General features: G+C 42.3%; 1 protein-coding gene across 1 annotated transcript in view; it reads left to right on the top strand.

Moving 5' to 3' along the window:
• Nucleotides 1-4930, top strand: part of LOC128686307 (facilitated trehalose transporter Tret1-like) — an 80095-nt gene extending 75165 nt beyond the window's left edge. Inside the window, exons 8-10 of the mRNA XM_070091487.1 lie at nucleotides 3962-4105; nucleotides 4293-4396; nucleotides 4589-4930. Coding sequence (XP_069947588.1) covers nucleotides 3962-4105; nucleotides 4293-4396; nucleotides 4589-4780 — 440 coding nt within the window. The 3' untranslated portion in view covers nucleotides 4781-4930. The remainder of the gene's footprint in view (nucleotides 1-3961; nucleotides 4106-4292; nucleotides 4397-4588) is intronic.
• Nucleotides 4931-22000: the final 17070 nt, after the last annotated feature.

Raw genomic sequence — 22000 nt, 5'->3', positions numbered from 1 at the left:
CCTTTGGAGCTTTTGTTCATCTGACCGAGGCCTTCCGCTGGCTTACCGGTTCACCCCTTTAAAAATTATGGTCATAAACAACCATTTAGTTAGTCGAGTGAGTTAACAGGTGATCATTTACACTCAAGAGTCAGATCAAGATCCTAAATGTTCATTTTTCTTATTAATTATTATTAGTTATTATTCGTTATTATTAGTTATTATTAGTTATTATATCTTACACTTAATACTGTTTTTCTAAAACTTGTATTACATTCTATTAAACTCTCAAACATATTTTGTTAGCAGAGGAACAGGATCTTGGGATTAATGAGAAATATTTCATCGTGTTGGACTTTAATAACGCTGAGTGATCAACTAGGCTATTGTGACTAAAACTATAATTCGTCTCCAGTAATATTAGAATTATCCTTTTTGCTGTTAATGTTAATATGTTAAACCTTAAGAAGGAAATTATCAACATTGATTGTGTATTTAACAATCAATTAGCAATCGTTTTCAAAATTAGATATAATGATCAGGTATCCCTGTGTAGGGGATGCGTTTTATGGTTGTTTTATTCCTCTATGGTTTCCGCACAATACCTGGAGAACATCTCTTGTGATTTGCTTGAAACTCTCGATGCCGGTGTCCCATACCTGGATGAAGATAGAATTATTTTTGCCTATTTTATTTTTTACCCTCCTTCAGTATGTCGATGCGGTAACTTGGGAATGTATGTACTGATCGGCTTCAAACTCTCAATATGGGTGCATATTATGTAGATGACAGCTTAGATTGTAATTTAGTTTTATAGGTATATTTTAATATACCTATATTTTAATATGCATATTTTAATATGCAAATAGTGCAGCAGTTTTCGTGCAATAGCTTGAGAATGCTTCCTTAGATTGGCTTCAAACTTTGAGCTCTTGTGCATCATATTTACAAGATTCAGATTTTATTGAAGGGTCACTCGGCCTAAAACCAAAATGGCCGAAAATTGAAATTGCCGAAAACCGAAATAATATTTCCCATAAGAATTTATGAAAATACAATTAATCCATTCCACACACCTAACAAAAAAAAAAATTTTTTAATGATTAATTATAGTTTTACATACACAAAACTATGAGAACTAAATAAATACATGAACAATTAAATCAGTATTACATACCTGGTGGCCCGGTGGCCCGGTGGCCCGGTGGCCCGGTGGCCCGGTGGCCCGGTGGCCCGGTGGCCTGGTGGCCCGGTGGCCTGGTGGCTAAAGCTCCCGCTTCACACACGGAGGGCCCGGGTTCGATTCCCGGCGGGTGGAAACATTTCGACACGTTTCCTTACACCTGTTGTCCTGTTCACCTAGCAGCAAATAGGTACCCGGGTGTTAGTCGACTGGTGTGGGTCGCATCCTGGGGGACAAGATTAAGGACCCCAATGGAAATAAGTTAGACAGTCCTCGATGACGCACTGACTTTCTATTGTTATCCTGGGTGGCTAACCCTCCGGGGTTAAAAATCCGAACGAAATCTTCTCTTCTTCACCGAAGACTCTTCTTGGCTTATGGAAGATAGGTAGGAGACAGGCTTGAGAGTCACTGTACCCCAGCGACTCACTCCACTTGACACACATGTCCTTAATCACTGAAGAAGGCATCTTCTCCCCTCTCTCTTCCTCCTCCTCCTCTGAAGCAATTTCCTCAGCTGTGGTCAGTTGCTGTTCAAGATGAAGGTCTTGCAGCTCTACCCTCTACCACCATCACTACCACCCTCTACCACCATCACAACAACTACCACCCTCTACCACCATCATTACCACTACCATTTTCTATCACCATCACTATCACCCTCTACCACCATCACTACCACCCTCTACCATCATCATATCCAATACCACAATCACTACCACCATCACAACCACTACCACCATTGCTGCCGCCCTCTACCACCATCACAACACTACCACCATCACTAACACCCTCTACCACCATCACTACCACCCTCTACCACTATCACAACAACTATCACCATTACTACCACCATTACTACCACCCTTTAACGGCCGATAACCGGAAGCCGAAAAACCGGCCAATAACCGAGTTGGCCTATAAGTGGAACGGCCGATAACAGAGGGTCCACTGAATATATATATTGTTGCATTTCATTATGTTTACTAGCCATGTAAGCTACATAATAATATTATTGGTAATGTTTTACTCTGTTCTTCTTCTTGCTTCTTGGTAATGTTTTACTCTGTTCTTCTTCTTGCTTCTTGGCAATGTTTTACTCTGTTCTTCTTCTTGCTTCTTGGTAATGCTTTACTCTGTTCTTCTTCTTGCTTCTTGGTAATGTTTTACTCTGTTCTTCTACTGCTTCTTGGTAATGTTTTACTCTGTTCTTCTACTGCTTCTTGGTAATGTTTTACTCTGTTATTCTTCTTGCTTCTTGGTAATGTTTTACTCTGTTCTTCTACTGCTTCTTGGTAATGTTTTACTCTGTTATTCTTCTTGCTTCTTGGTAATGTTCTACTCGCTGCTTCCTTATTTTCTTCTGATATCCACTTTCAAAAATTCTCTTCATTTAATAAAAATTGTCTCTGAAAATATAAGAGAAAGTAGTTAGGCAGCTCCTTTGAAATTTCTTTGGAGTTTCTTTAATAACTTCCATTAATGGCAGCAACGTAAGAGGTCGACAGGATAAATTATATGTATTTTCTAGATGTTGCATAGAACTTTTAAATTAAATTTTTGCAATAAAATTTATTTTTAATATACTCTTAATTAATGTTTTTGCAGTTCTAAACTAACTAATCAGTTTTCTTACTGTTTGTTACTTCTGTAATTTTTATTTTGTCTCTGTATATAAATTATTAAACGTTATTTTGAATTTTTTATTCGTCACATTTTTGTTATGATTGTTGTAGCAATTTGTTAAATCATATATTAACTTTTATCAAGAAATTATAGTTGTTGAAAAGTTAAAATACGTTTATCAGTTACGGGTTTAAAGCCAGATTGAAGAATAAGCTAACTGAATGTTTTGCTCAATTTTTATGTGTTAGAGTGACATCTTGCCCCTTTGTTCTTAACTGAATGCGTATCACTACACAATTTTTACACTTATCGGGATTATACCGCGTGTTATACACTGCTGTTTCCCTTTACCAATAGTTTTCCTAGTGGAGATTGACAGTATTTCAGAGTTTACCGCACAAAGTCAGTATTTTCTTTGTTCTCAGCGTTAGATTTCTAACGTGTGTTCACGCTCTTGTGTCTGAGTTCAACATAACTGGTCGCCCTGCCCAAGTACCCACAGTTACCCTCCGCACAAAAGAACTGCTGAGTTAAACTTTATATACCTTCCTTACTACATATTGCAACAGTATTCAATACAAGAGGGCAAGTTTCTTGTTAACTAGCTATAGACTATCATTCCCAATAGTCCCAACTTGTAGATAAAGTGGGATGCAGGTTTTATCTTAATTTTTCTGCTAAGGGGAAAGAGTATTTACTCTCGTTTAACGGTCACTGTGTAGCTGATCAGGAACCTGACAAGGAGAGGATACATAAATATGTTCTTCATTAAACTGTTTGCGAGGATGGAAGAGTCCACTAGCCCCTTCCGGGAGGGTTAAGTCCCTCAGAGGGCTGAGGGGGCAGGCTGAGAGATGCCCCTTTACTGGAGAATTTTCTCCACAGAGGCAGCGATAAGGTTAAACTATGACAATAAGAAATGACACATGTGTGAAGAATACCCATTTACAGAGTTTCACCCTGTGTAGAGTGATTGCTTTGAAGGTTTATCTAGAGTAAGCTTATAAAAACTCTCTCTACAACCGTATTTACAGGCTAAACTACTAATTTTGTTCATGGACAAAATACCCATTTTAATTTTTTTTTCTGTGTAATATTAATTTTCTCCAAACCAGTTGTGTGTGAGTATATATATCTCATTTTAAAGTGTAAACATTTACTTCCTCGCATTAGTGGCTCTAGCGGAGTACTTCTACATGGAGGAGAGAAACAGTGAGTGGACGGCAAAGACTCTGGGATGGCTGCCTCTCACCTCACTCGTTATCTTCATCGCCGCCTTTTCTATCGGCCTTGGTCCCGTCCCCTGGGTCCTCATGGGTAAGAGCTTCCTGCATGACAGTGCCCTCTTGTATATTCTGTTTTTCCTTGATGATGAAGAACATAGAATTTTTGACCGTAGATTATGAGGGTAACACTGCGAGAGTTGATATTTATTAGAGTATTTAATATTGACCTAGACGTGTAGAGGGAAGCTGTATGTGATTATTATTTTTCTGTTTCCCAGGTGAGATGTTTTCTCCCAGAGTGAAGAGTATAACTACAGGTATTATCAACATGGCTGGCTGGTTTGCTAGCTTTGTTATGACTCTCACCTTCCTGCCTCTACGAGTAAGCCTTGCATTGTGTGATAATTCTTGTATATAGATACTATAAGTTCCTTTTAGCTAACAATTCGTGCATGAAGTTCCTAAGCTCTAATCACTCTTGTTTGGTAATAGTGAATTTAACATACTGAAAGTAATGAAGGAAGAACTTGGGATGTAGAACAACCGTCGCATATAAATACAAACTCTTCCACAGGACGTACTCCATGACGATGGCGTCTATCTGTTGTTCGCCTGCGTAGCCTTCTGCATCCTTCTGGTCCTTTTCCTGGCGCTGCCGGAGACAAAGGGCATGACCCTACAGGAGATCACAGCATATTTCGGTGGGCCAAAATTCGACTCCACTCGCAGAGATCCATCGAAAAAAAATGATACAGAAAATGCTTGACTGGAGATCATGTCCTGTAAATCGATTCCGTTTCTCAATCATAACAAATCTGATCAGATGTCAGTATCCAGAACTTCTGCACTGATTGCTACCTTAATTGTAACAATACGATGCTTTATAAAAATGTAATTAAAGTATAACTAGCAATAATGTGTTGATTCATTCGCATTTTTAAATGAGGCTCTTTGACACCCACAGTTTGTGCAATGTTAATTTGCAAAGTATTGGAAAGTATAGTTTACAAGAGACAAGTGTGGCACTTTGAGACCCATACCATTCCACCACTGACTCTTCTTTACGTTTTGTTACATTCAATTGCCTTTGCTGAAGGTTATTTTTATTGTTACATTCTCATGGAGGACTGAATTCAGAGAGGTCACACAGCACCTCGAGGAATGGGAGACATTCAGCTTTCATCCAAGGAAAGGCAAGAGAGGACCGACTCCTACATTCAGGAACCACGGAATCAAAGAACTTCTCTAGAAGACTACTGAAACTGAATCTGTTGGCTCGCTTTTTTCACTATGAAAAATTCTACGACTCTACCTGGCAGTATCATCTTTGGTTTCAAATCCACTTTTTTTTTGTGACTCTCAGGACTATTATATCAGGTAGATATTTTTATGTCGAAATCAGCAACAGCTCTTTCCAGACTTTAATTATGCTGAAGGAGTTTCTAATATCCCTCAGTATTTCTAATATCCATCAATGGATATTAGAATACTGCCTCAGAGAATTTTATTTTTCTTATATGTGGATGATTTCGCTATTGTTACAGAGTTCAGTTACCGTGACTTCCACTAGGGGACATTTTCACTCCTCTTGTGATCATTTTCCTTTCCTCATTCTCCGTGTGCAGTTCCTCCATCCTGGAATGCCAAATTCTTCTTTTTGTTTTTTGGCGTCTTATTTGACTGTCGGGGTTTTTCGCACTTTTATGCCTTCATAAGTAAAAGGACACAAGTGCAGCAAGTACCTTGTCTTATCTAAACTCGACTATGATGTATAAGAATGTCCCTCAGCATCAGTAACTACTGGAGTTTGATGATATCCATAATCATGGCTTGTATTTGTGTCCGGGATCTTTAGTTAGTCCCCAGCTAAAAGTTACCGAAATGAATATCCAGTCTTTTTGAGATCATGAAGATATTCATGGTCTACGTTACCTTGCTCACTTACAAGGTTTTCATGAACCAGAGACGTATGAACCTATTCTGACTAGAGAAGCTAACGCTTTCAGTCGGCTTTCTTCGTTATTACATTATTTTAATCTACGTCTTCACACTCTTGTTGCTTTCCAGAGTCCGTCTCATCTTTCTGTTCTGCCTCATCATTTCTCTCCCACTCTGGAAAAACTCGGTGGTCTTAGTATGTATTTCCCACCTTCCATTATCATATTATTGCATCTTGACTGCAGACATGTTGTGATGGTTCTGGTGGTGGTTCTGGTGGTGGTGGTGGTGGTGACTGTGATGGTTCTCGTGGTGCTGGCTCTGTGGTGGTGGTTCTGGTGCTGGTGGTTCTGGTGCTGATGGTTCTGGTTCTGGTGGTGGTTCTGGTGGTGGTTCTGGTGGTGGTGGTGGAGGTGATGGTGGTGGTGGTGACGGTGGTGGTTCTAGTGGTGGTGGTGGTTCTGATGGTGGTTCCGGTAGTAGTGGTCGTGGTTCTGGTGGTAGTGGTGGTGATGCTTCTGGTGGCGGTTCTGGTGGTGGTTCTGTTGGTTTTTATGGTGGTTCTGGTGGTGGTGGTGGTTCTGGTGGTGGTGGTGGTTTAGGTGGTGGTGGTTTTGGTGGTGGTGGTTCTGGTGGTGGTGGTGGTTCTGGTGGTGGTGGTGGTGGTTTAGGTGGTGGTGGTTTTGGTGGTGGTGGTTCTGGTGGTGGTGATGGTTCTGGTGGTGGTGGTTCTGGTGATGGTGGTGGTGGTGATGCTTCTGGTGGAGGTTCTGGTGGTGGTGGTGGTGGTTCTGGTGGTGATGGTGGTTCTGGTGGTGGTGGTTTTGGTGGTGGTGGTTTTGGTGGTGGTGGTTTTGGTGGTGGTGGTGGTTCTCGTGGTGCTGGTTCTGATGGTGGTGGCTCTGGTGGTTCTGATGATGGTGGTGATTCTGGTGGTGGTGGTGGTTCTGTTGGTTTTTATGGTGGTGATGGTGGTTCTAGTAGTGGTGGTTCTGGTGGTGGTGGTTCTGGTGGAGGTTCTGGTGGTGGTGGTGGTGGTTCTGGTGGTGATGGTGGTTCTGGTGGTGGTGGTTTTGGTGGTGGTGGTTTTGGTGGTGGTGGTTTTGGTGGTGGTGGTTTTGGTGGTGGTGGTGGTTCTCGTGGTGCTGGTTCTGATGGTGGTGGCTCTGGTGGTTCTGATGATGGTGGTGATTCTGGTGGTGGTGGTGGTTCTGTTGGTTTTTATGGTGGTGATGGTGGTTCTAGTAGTGGTGGTTCTGGTGGTGGTGGTTCTGGTGGTGGTTCTCGTGGTGCTGGTTCTGGTGGTGATGGTAGAGGTTCTGTTTGTGGTGGTGATGCTTCTCGTGGTGGTGGTTCTGGTGGTGGTGGCTCTGATAGTGGTGGTTCTGGTGGCGGTGGTAGTTCTGGTGGTGGTGGTTCTCATGGTGGTGGTGGTTCTGGTGGTGGTGGTGGTTCTGATGGTTGTGGTTCTGGTGGTGGTGGTTCTGGTGATGGTGATGGTTCTGGTGGTGGTGATGGTAGTGGTTCCGATGGTGGTGGTGGTTCTGTGGTGATGGTAGTTCTGGTGGTGGTGGTTCTGGTGGTGGTGGCGGTTCTGGTGGTAGTGGTGGTTCTGTCGGTTTTTATGGAGATGATGGTGGTTCTGGTGGTGGTGGTTTTGGTGGTGGTGGTTCTGGTGGTGGTGGTTCTGTTGGTGGTTGTTATGGTGGTGATTCTTCTGGTGGTGGTGGTGGTTCTCGTGTTGCTGGTTCTGGTGGTGGTGGTTCTGGTGATTGTGGTGGCTCTGGTGGTGATGATGGTGGTTTTTGTGGTGGTGGTTGTGGTGCTGGTGGTTCTGGTGGTGGTGGTGCTGATGCTTCTGGTGGCAGTTCTGGTGGTGGTGGTGGTTCTGTTGGTTTTTATGGTGGTTCTGGTGGTGGTGGTTTTGGTGGTGGTGGTTCTGTTGGTGGTGGTTTTGGTGGTGGTGGTTCTGTTGGTGGTTGGTCTGGTGGTGATTGTTCTAGTGGTGCTGGTTCTGGTGATGGTGGTGGTTCTGGTGTTGGTGGTGATTCTGGTGGTGGTGGTTCTGGTGGTGATGGTAGTTCTGATGGTGGTGGTTCTGGTGGTGGTGGTTCTGGTGGTGGTGGTAGTTCTGATGGTGGTGGTGGTAGAGGTTCTGGTGGTGGTGAGCGTTCTGGTGGTAATGATGGTGGTTTTTATGGTGATGGTAGTTCTGGTGGTGGTGGTTCTGGTGGTGGTGGTTCTGGTGGTGGTGGTGGTTCTGGTGGTGGTGGTTCTGGTGGTGGTGGTTCTGGTGGTGGTGGTTCTAGTGGTGGTGGTGGTTCTGGTGGTGGTGGTGGTTCTGGTGGTGGTGGTTCTGGTGGTGGTGGTAGTTCTGGTGGTGGTGGTGGTTCTGGTGGTTCTGGTGGTGGTGGGTCTGGTGGTGGTGATGGTTCTGGTGGTGGTGATGGTAGTGGTTCCGATGGTGGTGGTGGTGTTTCTGGTGGTGGTGGTTCTGTTGGTGATGGTAGTTCTGGTGGTGGTGGTTCTGGTGGTGGTGGTGGTTCTGGTGGTGGTGGTTCTGTTGGTGGTGATGGTTCTGGTGGTGGTGATGGTAGTGGTTCCGGTGGTGGTTCCGGTGGTGGTGGTGGTTGTAGTTGCGATGATAGTTCTGGTGGTGGTGGTGGTTCTGGTGGTGGTTATAGTGGTGGTTCTGGTGGTGGCGGTTCTGGTGGTGGTGGTAGTTCTGGTGGTGGTGGTGGTGGTTGTAGTGGTGATGATAGTTCTGGTGGTGGTGGTGGTTCTGGTGGTGGTGGTGGTTCTGGTGGTGGTGGTGGTTCTGGTGGTCGTGGTGGTTCTGGTGGTGGTGGTTCTGGTGGCGGTGGTTCTGGTGGCGGTGATGGTTCTGTTGGTGAAGGTAGTGGTTCCGGTGGTGATGGTGGTGTTTCTGGTGGTGGTGGTTCTGTTGGTGATGATAGTTCTGGTGGTGGTGGAAGTGGTGGTGGTTCTTGTACGACATATGTATGTCGTGCCGAATAGGTAAAACTTGCGATTTTGGCTTAAATATATTTCATTGTGTTTGTGTATTATTAAATTGCTGTAAACTTATCTAAAATATAATTAGTTGCATTACGCTAAATTAAATTGCGCTTGTTATAATAAGGTTAGGTAAGTTTTCTATGGCTCTTTTGGTACAATACTATTAATTTTTATATTAACGTAAATGAAAAGAATATATATCTTTAAACGTGTAAGAGCAAATTTTCGAAAGGACTTAATTTAAAATGAGTTCTTGCTAATTTGCCAGTTTTACCTATTCGGCACGATATATATATATATATATATATATATATATATATATATATATATATATATATATATATATATATATATATATATATATCAACACTGATCTCTGGCTGAAGGAGATTCGAACCTACGAACCTTGGAACAAGGTACGCAGTGCATTACCATTCTCACCACACTGGACCAATACCTTGGCGTCCAGCTTGCAGGGAGAACAGCTTTTCATCCCATCCCCTGCATGCATCAGCCTTACTAGAGATTCTAACAATGTAAGGAATTCGCAAGAGCAGGTGAAATATACACAAACACTTATCTCTGTTTGTGTATATTTCGCCTGCTCTTGCGAATTCCTTGCATCTATATATATATATATATATATATATATATATATATATATATATATATATATATATATCTCTATATATATATATATATATATATATATATATATATATATATATATATATATATATATATGTGTGTGTGTGTGTGTGTGTGTGTTTAAATGTTTATACATTAGTGTACTGTATACTGTAATAAACAGAATACAGAAAATCAGCTCTAATATACATTACTTAGGTTTGTATACTGGTGGGAAACTGGTCGTATGTCCGAGTCCGAGCGGTCCGTCCGTGAGGCATCTGCAAGGTGTGCCACAGGGAATGTGCACTCAGTCCCTCAACTCGCAACATTCGTGCACACCATGGATGTCTAGGCTCCAGGAAGGCTCCAAATGGGAACAACCAACAGCCCCTCCCAGGAGATGGAGCTGGCATCTACCCTGACTTCTCCCACTTTGTGTTAGATTCTTTATCTTTTAATCCCACACCTCTTGCCAGCACCCGAGCCTCCACTTCTCTTACAACTCCATCTATAAATATATTGAACAACCATGGTAACATCACACATCCCTGTCTAAGGCCTACTTTTTCTGGGAAATAGTCTCCCTCTCGCCTACATACTCTAACCTGAGCCTCATTATCCTCGTAAAAAGCTTTTTATTGCTTTCAATAACCTATCTCCTATTCCACACATTTGCAACATCTGCCACATTGCTCCCCTATCCACCCTGTCATACGCCTTTTCCAAATCCATAAATACCACAAAAACCTCTTTACCCTTATCTAAATACTGTTCACCTATGTTTCACTGTAAACACTTGGTCTACACACCCCCTACCCTTCCTAACTCCTCCTTGTTCATCTGCTATCCTGCTCTCCTTCTTACTCTTAATTCTTTCAATAATAACTCTACCACGCACTTTGCCAGGTATACTCAACAAATTTATCCCCTTATAATTTTTACATTCTCTTTTGCCCCCTTTGCCTTTATACAAAGGAACTATGCATGCTCTTTGCCAGTCCCTAGGTACTTTATCCTCTTCCATACATTTATTAAATAAAAACACTAACCACTCCAAAACTATATCCCCACCTGCTTTTAACATTCTATCTTTATCCCATCAATCCCGGCTGCCTTACCCCCTTTCATTTTACCTACTGCCCAACGAACTTCCCCCACACTCACAACTGGCTCTTCCTCACTCCTACAAGATGTTATCCTTGCTCTGTGTATGTACTCACCTAATTGTACTCATTTAATTGTGGTTGCAGGGGTCGAGGATTGTGTGTATGCACGTATGCTAACATACATATATAAATACATGGACAATACATATGAATGTGCATATATGAACAAAAATTCGTGTGGACTGACATACCCCCACGGGTACATACATATACATATGTTTCCTGCACTGAAATTTTATGGCCACCCTGGCCAACAACCAGTCTTTGTTGCTAGGTAAGAGGATATGCAACACATGCGACATTTTTCTTGTAGCAACGTTTCGCTCTCCAGGAGCTTTGTTAAGCCATCAGCAGAATTTTGTTGACAATGTTTGAGAAACTTACAAGATCTTGTAGTTGAGATACTTACATTGTACCGTAAGTAAAATTCGTACAATACTTAAGATACTTATAATGCACCCTGGCCGTAACGGACACAATATAAATGTAGTTTTTTTGGATAAATTAAAATACAAGGTATGATATAGCACGTAATGAAAGTAGTTTGTTAGATTATGTATTGGTGGATAAAAGGTTGATGGGTAGGCTCCAGGATGTACACGTTTATAGAGGGGCAACTGATATATCGGATCATTATTTAGTTGTAGCTGCAATTAGAGTAAGAGGTAGATGGGAAAAGAGGAAAATGGCAGCAACAAATAAGAGAGAGGTGAAAGTGTATAAACTAAGGGAGGAGGAAGTTCGGGTGAGATATAAGCAACTATTGGCAGAAAGGTTGTCTAGTGCAAAGATGATTAGTGGGGGGGTTGAAGAGGGTTGGAATAGTTTTAAAAATGCAGTATTAAAATGTGGGGCAGAAGTTTGTGGTTATAGGAGGGTGGGTGCAGGAGGAAAGAGGAGTGATTGGTGGAATGATGTGATAAAAGAGAAAAAGGTAGCTTATGAGAGGTTTTTACAAAGCAGAAGTGTTATAAGAAGAGCAGAGTATATGGAGAGTAAAAGAAAGGTGAAGAGAGTGGTGATAGAGTGCAAAAGGAGAGCAGATGATAGAGTGGGAGAGGCACTGTCAAGAAATTTTAATGAAAATAAGAAAAAAATTTGGAGTTAAACAAGTTAGGAAAGCCTAGGGAACGAATGAATTTGTCAGTTAAAAATAGAGTAGGGGAGTTAGTAGATGGGGAGGTGGAGGTTTTGGGTAGATGGCGAGAATATTTTGATGAACTTTTAAATGTCGACGAAGAAAGGGAGGCGGTAATTTCATGCACTGGCTAGGGAGGTATACCATCTTTTAGAAGTGAAGAAGAGCGGGATGTAAGTGTAGGGGAGGTGTGTGAGGCATTACGTAGAATGAAAGGGGGTAAAGCAGCTGGAACTGACGGGATCATGACAGAAATCTTAAAAGCAGGGAGCAATATAGTGTTGGAGTGGTTGGTATTTTTGTTTAATAAATGTATGAAAGAGGGGAAGGTACCTAGGGATTGGCAGAGAGCATGTATAGTCCCTTTATATAAAGGGAAGGAGGACAAAAGAGATTGTAAAAATTATAGAGGAATAAGTTTACTGAGTATACCAGGAAAAGTGTACAGTAGGGTTATTATTGAAAGAATTAGAGGCAAGACAGATCGTAGAATTGCGGATGAGCAAGGAGGTTTCAGAGTGGGTAGGGGATGTGTAGATCAAGTGTTTACATTGAAGCATATATGTGAACAGTATTTAGATAAAGGTAGGGAAGTTTTTATTGCATTTATGGATTTAGAAAAGGCATATGATAGAGTGGATAGGGGGAGCAATGTGGAAGATGTTGCAAGTATATGGAATAGGTGGTAAGTTATTAAATGCTGTAAAGAGATTTTATGAGGGTAGTGAGGCTCAGGTTAGGGTGTGTAGAAGAGAGGGAGAATACTTCCCGGTAAAAGTAGGTCTTAGACAGGGTTGTGTAATGTCACCATGGTTGTTTAATATATTTATAGATGGGGTTGTAAAAGAAGTAAATGCTAGGGTGTTTGGAAGAGGGGTGGGATTAAATTAAGGGAATCAAACACAAAATGGGAAGTGACAGTTACTTTTTGCTGATGATACTGTGCTTATGGGAGATTCTAAAGAAAAATTGCAAAGGTTAGTGGACGAATTTGGGAGTGTGTGTAAAGGTAGAAAGTTGAAAGTGAACATAGAAAAGAGTAAGGTGATGAGGGTATCAAATGATTTAGATAAAGAAAAATTGGATATCAAATTTGCGGAGTAGGAGTATGGAACAAGTGAATGTTTTCAGATATTTGGGAGTTGACGTGTCAGCTGATGGATTTATGAAGGATGAGGTTAATCATAGAATTGATGAAGGAAGAAAGGTGACTGGTGCATTGAGGTATATGTGGAGAAAAAATGTTATCTATGGAGGCAAAGAAGGGAATGAATGAAAGAATAGTAGTACCAACACTCTTATATGGGTGTGAAGCTTGGGTGGTAAATGCTGCAGCTAGGAGGTGGTTGGAGGCAGTGGAGATGTCCTGTCTAAGGGCAATGTGTGGTGTAAATATTATGCAGAAAATTCGGAGTGTGGAAATTAGGAGAAGGTGTGGAGTTAATAAAAGCATTAGTCAGAGGGCTGAAGAGGGGTTGTTGAGGTGGTTTGGTCATTTAGAGAGAACAGATCAAAGAAGAATGACATGGAGAGCGTATAAATCTGTAGGAGAAGGAAGGCATTGTAGGGGTCGTCCTCGAAAAGGTTGGAGGGAGGGGGTAAAGGAGGTTTTGTGGGCGAGGAGCTTGGACTTCCAGCAAGCGTGCATGAACATGTTAGATAGGAATGAATAGAGACGAATGGTATTTGGGACCTGACGAGCTGTTGGAGTGTGAGCAGGGTAATATTTAGTGAAGGGATTCAGGGAAACCGGTTATTTTATATAGCCGGACTTGAGTCCTGGAAATGGGAAGTACAATGTCTGCACTTTAAAGGAGGGGTTTGGGATATTGGCAGTTTGGAAGGATATGTTGTGTATCTTTATACGTATATGCTTCTAAACTGTTGCATTCTGGGCACTTCTGCAAAAACAATGATTATGTGTGAGTGAGGTGAAAGTGTTGAATGATGATGAAAGTATTTTCTTTTTTGGGATTTTCTTTCTTTATGGGTCACCCTGCCTCGGTGGGAGACTGCCGACTCGTTAAAAAAAAATTCTACCAACATTATTACACTCTCGGTTGGGAGTATAGTATATTGAAGGATCATTTTGAATACAGTGCTGGAGAAGTGAGAGGAGTAGCATGAGTCATGTCCTGGGTAGGGCTGGGCAGTGGCTCCGTCTTGCAGCAGCCGGAGACGTTCAGGGTTGCAGTACGTGCTGAAGAAGTGGTGTACTTACTTCCCGTAGTCTTACCTATCTTCAGGGATGTCAAGGATTTCTTGGAAGGAGATGCTCTATGACTCAGTAATGGGTAAGGCTACCCATGTAAACTAAGTAAGCCTTATTTACTCAAGGGTGTGGCCTGGTGGCTAAAACTCTCGCTTCACACGGCGAGCGTCCGGGTTCGATTCCCGGCGAGGATAGAAACATTGGGTGTATTTTCTTACACCGGTTGTCTACGTTCCCCATCAGTAAAATGGGTACCTGGGTGTTAGTCGACTGGTGTGGGTCACATCCTGGGACAAAACTGACCTAATTTGCCCGAAATGCTCTGCATAACAAGATACTTTTTATACAGTAGTATGTTATTGATGTCAGTTATGGTCTGTATATCTTGTACATGTACTTGTAGCAAATAAGGATATTATTATTATTATTATTATTATTATTATTATTATTATTATTATTATTATTATTATTATTGTTATTATTATTTTATTATTATTATTATTATTATAATTAATTATTATTATTATTATTATTATTATTATTATTATTATTATTATTATTATTATTATTGTTATTATTATTTTATTATTATTATTATTATTATTATTATAATAAATTATTATCATTATTAATTATTATTATTATTATCATTATTAATTATTATTATTATTATTATGTTTAATGGGCTTATTTGTTTGGTAGGCTTTAAGCGGGTGGTTAATAATAAATGTCTTCGGAGGCTTCTTAGTTTATTTGTAATGTTGTGGGGGTACACAGGCTTGTGTGTTGTGCCCATGGCCTGGGCAGGGCCATCCCACGAGAGAGAGCTAGGAGTAGGCCTTGTGTCTTCCTGCTAGGCCGCTGTGTGAGTGAGAGTGAGGCAAGGGCAGGCATGCTGAAGTGGCAACGCCTATAGGTGGCAGCACCAGCATGGCGTGAAATATGAACTAAGCTGGCAGACAGCATGGGCTGTCTGTACAGACAGTACAGTCTGTCTACATACGCTCGGCCACCTACCACGCGTCGTCCCGACGAGACAATACTGGTGGTAAAAGGAACTCGGTCTCTCTCTCGTAGGAACAGGGCACAGAACACAAAATAAAAACATATATATACATATGGACATGGAAAAAAAACTTCCTACAGGGAGGGAAGAAAAAACATGTGGGGTGTGCTCTGGACATGTGCGTCTGGACAAATACTGCAACACAGGAGACATCGCTGCAGCTGAGCTGTGACGTAACAGGGTATGGTCTCCTCTGGAACGGTGAAGCAGTCATCGTAGGAGTCGTTGCAGGTTTTCACTCAACCTGGGGCACGACATGCTGGTGCCCTCGAGTGAGGCGTCGACAAATCTCGGCAACTGGGCAGGGCTTCTGGCAAGCGACTCAGGAGGACACTTCTCGACTGGTACTGTCGCTGGGCTGTCACTGCCGGCGAGCGTGGAGCGAGTTGTGGAGCGAGTCATGGCAGAGACGACTGGGCAAAACATCTGGGAGTTGTAACATCATACACCAGACTGCAGTGAGAGAGCTAGCAGTCAAAGTGACATCTTCTTTGTGCAGGCTGCTCACTGAAGCTTGTGACACGAGGCTGACACAGCGCCTGCCGACAGTGGCTAACTGCGGCTTGGCGAGTGTCATCTCTCTGGGCAGTTGGACTTGTTTCTCTACATATAACTGCACTCTGATGGTCTGGAGGTGAAGTGAAACAAATCTCGATGGGAATAGTAGCAGGTACGATTCTGCAGAACATCACGAGCGATGAGCATAAAAGCTTTCTGTACAAGAGGGCTCGGTCACTCGGGGCTTTCTTGACATCAGCTGTCATACGCACTGGTCACATCGGGTGACTTAGCACAGTGGTGCTACTCAGGTCTGGCTCAGACCTCATTGGACACACGGAAACTTTACACACCCACGGTACATGCAGTACAACATGGCTTAAACTAGCAAATGATGCTTTTCTGTGCATAAAACTGACTCTAAGACATACTAAAATGTGAGAACACTAACTGAGAGGAATTAATTAACACACGACATATATCTTCTCTCAATCTTCTCGACAATACTGAAATAATTACTGAACACTCGATGGTGACATCATGTGATGTCATGCGTGATGACGTCAGCAGACATCTCGAGGTGACGTCAGGCAGACATCGTGAGGTGACGTCAGCAGACATCGTGACGTCATGAAGTCGGCCAGCATCGTGGGTGACGTCGATGTGATGCGGGCAGCAGACCACAGCATGAGGCCTGGGACATCTGGTAACTCACGTGGCTGGTAGATCCACGTGACATCGCCCACACCCACGTGGCGTCGTGATCCACGTGGCATGCTGATCTACGTGGCATGCCGATCCACGTGGCTTGCTGATCTACATGGCATGCTGATCCATGTAGCTTCGAGTGGCCTCAGGCACTCGGATAAACAGCACTGGCGACGAATTCACACAAAAAACAGCAGAAAACACAGCAGAGGGAGTGAGTAGTGGTGAGTGGTGTATGGTAGGCTGGTGAGGTGTGTGAGTGAGTGTATGGCGAGGGAGCATCTGGCCATTCCTCCTCCTCCCACCCACAAACACAGGGAAACACACTGGACACAGAAATCACCACGAAACTCACCTCAGGCTTGCTGAAACAGCTGTGCTGAGCTGAACAACAACAGCAACATACAAGTGACGCTGAACACGTGACTTGAAAAACAGTGTGGGACGCTGTAGCGTGGGGTCACTTACAATTCTCGGAGAATTTCGGCAAATTTCGGCTGGATCCTGCTTGTACCTTTGTCTGGATGCTGAAACGTGCAGACACGACATCAGGATAACTTGTTGAGAGACGGATGCTTCTTGTGTAGGATGATGAAGTGAAAATGACTTCATACCTCTTCCTTCCTCTCTCCGGGCAAACAACTGCTGCGACCACCGCTGCTACCAATGTTTAATGGGTTTATTTCTTTGGTAGGCTGTAAGCGGGTGGTTAATGATAAATGTCTTCGGAGGCTTCTTAGTTTATTTGTAAATGTCGTGGGGGTACACAGGCTTGTGTGTTGTGCCCATGGCCCTGGCAGGGCCATCCCACGAGAGAGAGCTAGGAGTAGGCCTTGTGTCTTCCTGCTAGGCCGCTGTGTGAGTGAGAGTGAGGCAAGGGCAGGCAGGCTGAAGTGGCAACGCCTATAGGTGGCAGCACGAGCATGGCGTGAAATATGAACTAAGCTGGCAGACAGCATGGGCTGTCTGTGCAGACAGTACAGGCTGTCACCAATTATTATTATTAATATTATTGTTATTATTATTATTATTATTATTATTATTATTATTATTATTATTATTATTATTATTATTATTATTGTTATTATTATTATTACTGATGCTGGTGACGGGCTCATAATCCCGCCCTTCCTCCCTTCGATCGAACCTGAATACCTCCCATTTCCCAGTTGCTATGTGACTCCTAGGCATTTAGTGCTCCTCCTGATTAAATAAATAAATACACACAAATTACTGTATTTCCTAGTGCATAAGACGTGGAAACTTAGGCAGGGATGGGAAAACCTGTCTAGGGAATTTAAGGTTGAGTCACACGCAATTGAGATAAACAGTCCCAGGTATGTGCCACTGAAGTGCCTGGAAGTATTGTTACAGGAGAGTCAAGCTACTTGCTGCATATATTTTTTGCTGCTTCTATAATGGCCTATAGTGCCATGATATCATCTCATTGATGCTTAATAAAGTGATTATCGTCCTACAGCCAGGTGTGCAGGCCAGTAGTCTACACGACTCACGAAATCGTAATGACACGATTGCAAACAAACCATACCACGGGCGGGAATAGAACCCGTGGTCAGAGACTCATAAAACTCCAGACCGACGCTGCTACCCACTGGGCCAGCTGGCTACTCAATAAAGTCATGCACTCACTTCCAGACCAAGAGTACCACCAGTCAATATGAGAACATTACCACAGTTACGACTACCACCACAGTATTTTAGCAGGAAACTGAGCAAATACGTAGCAGAAGTACTAACAAGATCCACTCATATAATTCAGACTCATTGATCAGTAAGACACATGTGCAGTTAGGTAACTTAATTGTTGTGATGAATGGTTTGAAAAACCGACAAGTTGAAGATTGAGACACTTATGCAGCATATGGGAATCTTTATTCAGGAAACGTTTCGCCACACAGTGGCTTCATCAGTCCAATACAAAGAGGAAGGCGTAAGGAGAGGAGGAGAATGAGGTAATCAGTCCCTCAACCTGGAGTCGATGTGTTCAGTCCATCAATCTTGTAGAATGTACTGAACACATCGACTCCAGGTTGAGGGACTGATTACCTCATTCTCCTCCTCTCATTACGCCTTCCTCTTTGTATTGGACTGATGAAGCCACTGTGTGGCGAAACGTTTCCTGAATAAAGATTCCCATATGCTGCATAAGTGTCTCAATCTTCAACTTAATTATTAAACAATTAAGTTACCAAACTGTTACACATGTGTCTTACTTATCAACTTGTTGACATTTATACCATTTTCAGCATAAATAAATCTCACGTGCACTCTAACTATTAAGTTGTGGCAGAGAAACAGTAGTAGTAAGAATAGGATAGAAGAATAGGTTAGAAGACGTGCTACACAGACAAGAACACTGTAGAAATCCTAAATAATGATTTATGGTTTCATGGTCTTGAGGGGATAATGGAGAAGAATTGTTTGCCAGAGTTAAAGGCAAACATATCTCCCTAGGAGACATTGCTGACCTGGAGAGTGTACAATGAACTTTCACGGCACACATAAGTACGATAAGGCACCTAAATTACTGGGAACGGTTGAAGGTCCTTGATCTGTATTCCCTGGAACGCAGGCGATAGAAATATATGACAATATACACTTGGAAGGTCCTGGAGGGGTTGGTACCAAACTTGCACACGAAAATCACTCCCTATGAAAGCAAAAGACTTGGCAGGAGATGCAACATTTCCCCGATGTAAAGCAGGGGTGTCACGAGTACACTGAGAGACAACACAAAAAGTGTCCGGAGCCCAAGACTGTTCAACTGCCTCCTAGCATACATAAGAGGGATTACCAATAGACCCCTGGCTGTCTTCAAGAAGGCACTGGACAGGCACCTAAAGTCAGTACCTAACCAACCGGGCTGTGGTTCGTATGTCAGTTTACGTGCGGCCAGCAGTAACAGCCTGTTTGATTAAACCCTGATCCACCATGAGACTTAGTCTTAGACCGGGCCGTGGGGGCGTTGACCCCCGAAACCCTCTCCAGGTAAACTCCAGGTATTAAGAAGGGATACAGCCAGTCTAGGTAACCAGTACTGAAGTAGTTACTCAGTGTAACATATCTAGTACTCAGATATCTTTATATAAGCTGAATATTAAATACAATTTTGCCCCACCATTTAATTAGTAGGAGCAGCATGCAGAGTGCCTATCCCAGGGAGGCTGAGTACTTGAAAAATTAAATAAAAGTTACTTTGGAAAGACCTGGGTTAGTGAAGATGTTAGATCTCTATCTGGATGAAAGAGAATGTAATCATGACTCACGAAATCGTAATGACACGATTGCAAACAAACCATACCACGGGCGGGATTTGAACCCGAGGTCAGAGAGTCTCAAAACTCCAGACCGTCGCGTTAGCCACTGGCTAGCTGGTCCAGTGGCTAACGCGACGGTCTGGAGTTTTGAGACTCTCTGACCGCGAGTTCAAACCCCGCCCGTGGTATGGTTAGAATGTAATCATGTGTAGCAGTAACATTTATAAACAATAAATAAGTCAATAAATAAATAAGTCAATAAATAGCACTTCATCTTCATTCCAAAGTCATATAAATGTGTTGGGTAAAGAGGTTCAGAATACATTGTCACCTTTGAAAGTTATATTGGATCCTTCAGAAAAGGCAATATGTTAATCAGATCATCATGTATTGTCTTCTCCCGTCCCCTACCCGCTAGTGCCAGTTGAGGGCGTTGAACGTAGGGCTTTGTTGAAAGTGACACGGGCCGATAACACCCGTCTAAACAGTTTGATCAAAAATACTGATAAAGTGCCGATAAAGGTATACATCACTACATGGACGATACGTCAAGAGATGCATAAGATATGACAGCAGAAGAAAATGTGCTTATCGATGTTGACTGTCATAGGACAAAATGGCATTTAGGTAAGGTCACTGAACTTTGTCCGGATCGATATGGGATGGCCGATACAGTGAAAGTCTTGCGCAATTTACACAACATAGAAAAGCGGATACTATTAGAGAAATAAGAGTCTGAGAGTAATAGGCTTCTCTTGATAAGTGTGACCTGCAATAATCACATTCAACAGCCAAATGCAGTGAAGAAGTGTGACTCACAGCCTAGACCATCTCAAGACAAGATGACGAAGACACGACCTACCAGGAGAACCGCTGCACTGTTAAGGGATAAATGAAAGCTACTCAGCCAAACAGGATTACGACAGTCGCCTATTTTGTTTTCCTCTGTTTCTAGGGTGATTTTTTTTCTTCTTTTCTGCATATTTATTTGATGAAAATGGCATATAATATAATGCTCTGGAAATATTAGCAGACATAGCAGATAGAAGTAATTTCTTCTACTTGTGTGGTATTTATACTGATAAATACTGTTAAGTAATGTTATTGTAATTCAGAGTTTATTTAGGAATATGTTAAAGTACCGATGTATCATATATTATAGTCGAATGTTACTTTTAACAAAACATTTTCCACTAATTATTGTTTGTGAAGTAATGTTTGCTGACAGTAGTTTCTTAAACGATAATTGAATAATGGGTAAAATAATCTCTCAAGGTGTGAAGAAAACACAGTTTGCACAACTAATTTTTACTAAGACAACAAATCTCTCTCTGAAGAACGTTACGAAGTCGTGACACAGAGCGAGAATTTTCCCAGTTTAAGCTGATTAAGTGAGGTTTTTTCATTATCTCGGCAGTGTATTTGGATCTCACAGCTGTGTTAGTTTAATATGCACTCTTACATTGTTGCTAAGTAACAAGATTTGTAGATGAATGGTTCAGAGAACCGACATGTTGATAAATTAGACACATGTGCAACTCTTGGGTATCTTTATTGAGGAAACGTTTCGCCACACAGTGGCTTCATCAGTCCATACATAGGAGAAACTTGAAGAACAGGAGGAGAATGAGGTAATCAGTCCCTCAACCTTGAGTCGATGTGGTCAGTCCATCAATCTTGAATAGATTGATTGACTGACCACATCGACTCAAGGTTGTGGGACTGATTACCTCATTCTCCTCCTGTTCTTCAAGATTCTCCTTTGTATGGACTGATGAAGCCACTGTGTGGCGAAACGTTTCCTCAATAAAGATACCCAAGAGTTGCACATGTGTCTAATTTATTAAGTAACAAGATTATAGAGGCTACAGTTGGGGGTCTTTATTAAGCCTCCACTGTGCCTGGTTTCATTTTTAAAAGATCTTAGTTTCGTCATATACTGTGTTCCATCTTGTTCATATTATTAACCTACCAAGTACAACGTTTATCTGTTAATGCGTATCTCTCTTTTCTGGTCCTCGCCCAGGTTTAGCGCTTTGTCAGCTCAGTTCTTAATATTTTTGCTGTTAATATGATACATTACTGTGAATAACTGCTATTATATGTAAAGGTATTGTTAACGTGGATTATTTTTAGATGAATATATGGATTGTCATGTCAGAGGTTCAACAGCCTCCCAGCACACATAAGGGGGATTACCAATAGACCCCTGGTTGTCTTCAAGAGGGAGCTGGACAGATACCTACAGTCAGTACGTGACCAGCCGGGCTGTGGATCGTACGTCGGTTTGCGTGCGGCCCTGATCTGCGGCGAGGCCTGGTCATGGACCAGACC

The sequence above is a fragment of the Cherax quadricarinatus genome, chromosome 35 (genome assembly GCF_038502225.1).
Source record: "Cherax quadricarinatus isolate ZL_2023a chromosome 35, ASM3850222v1, whole genome shotgun sequence".
In the NCBI taxonomy this organism is placed as follows: Eukaryota; Metazoa; Arthropoda; class Malacostraca; order Decapoda; family Parastacidae; genus Cherax; species Cherax quadricarinatus.
The sequence above is the reverse complement of the archived record's forward strand: the minus strand, read 5'-3'. Positions and strand labels throughout refer to the sequence as shown.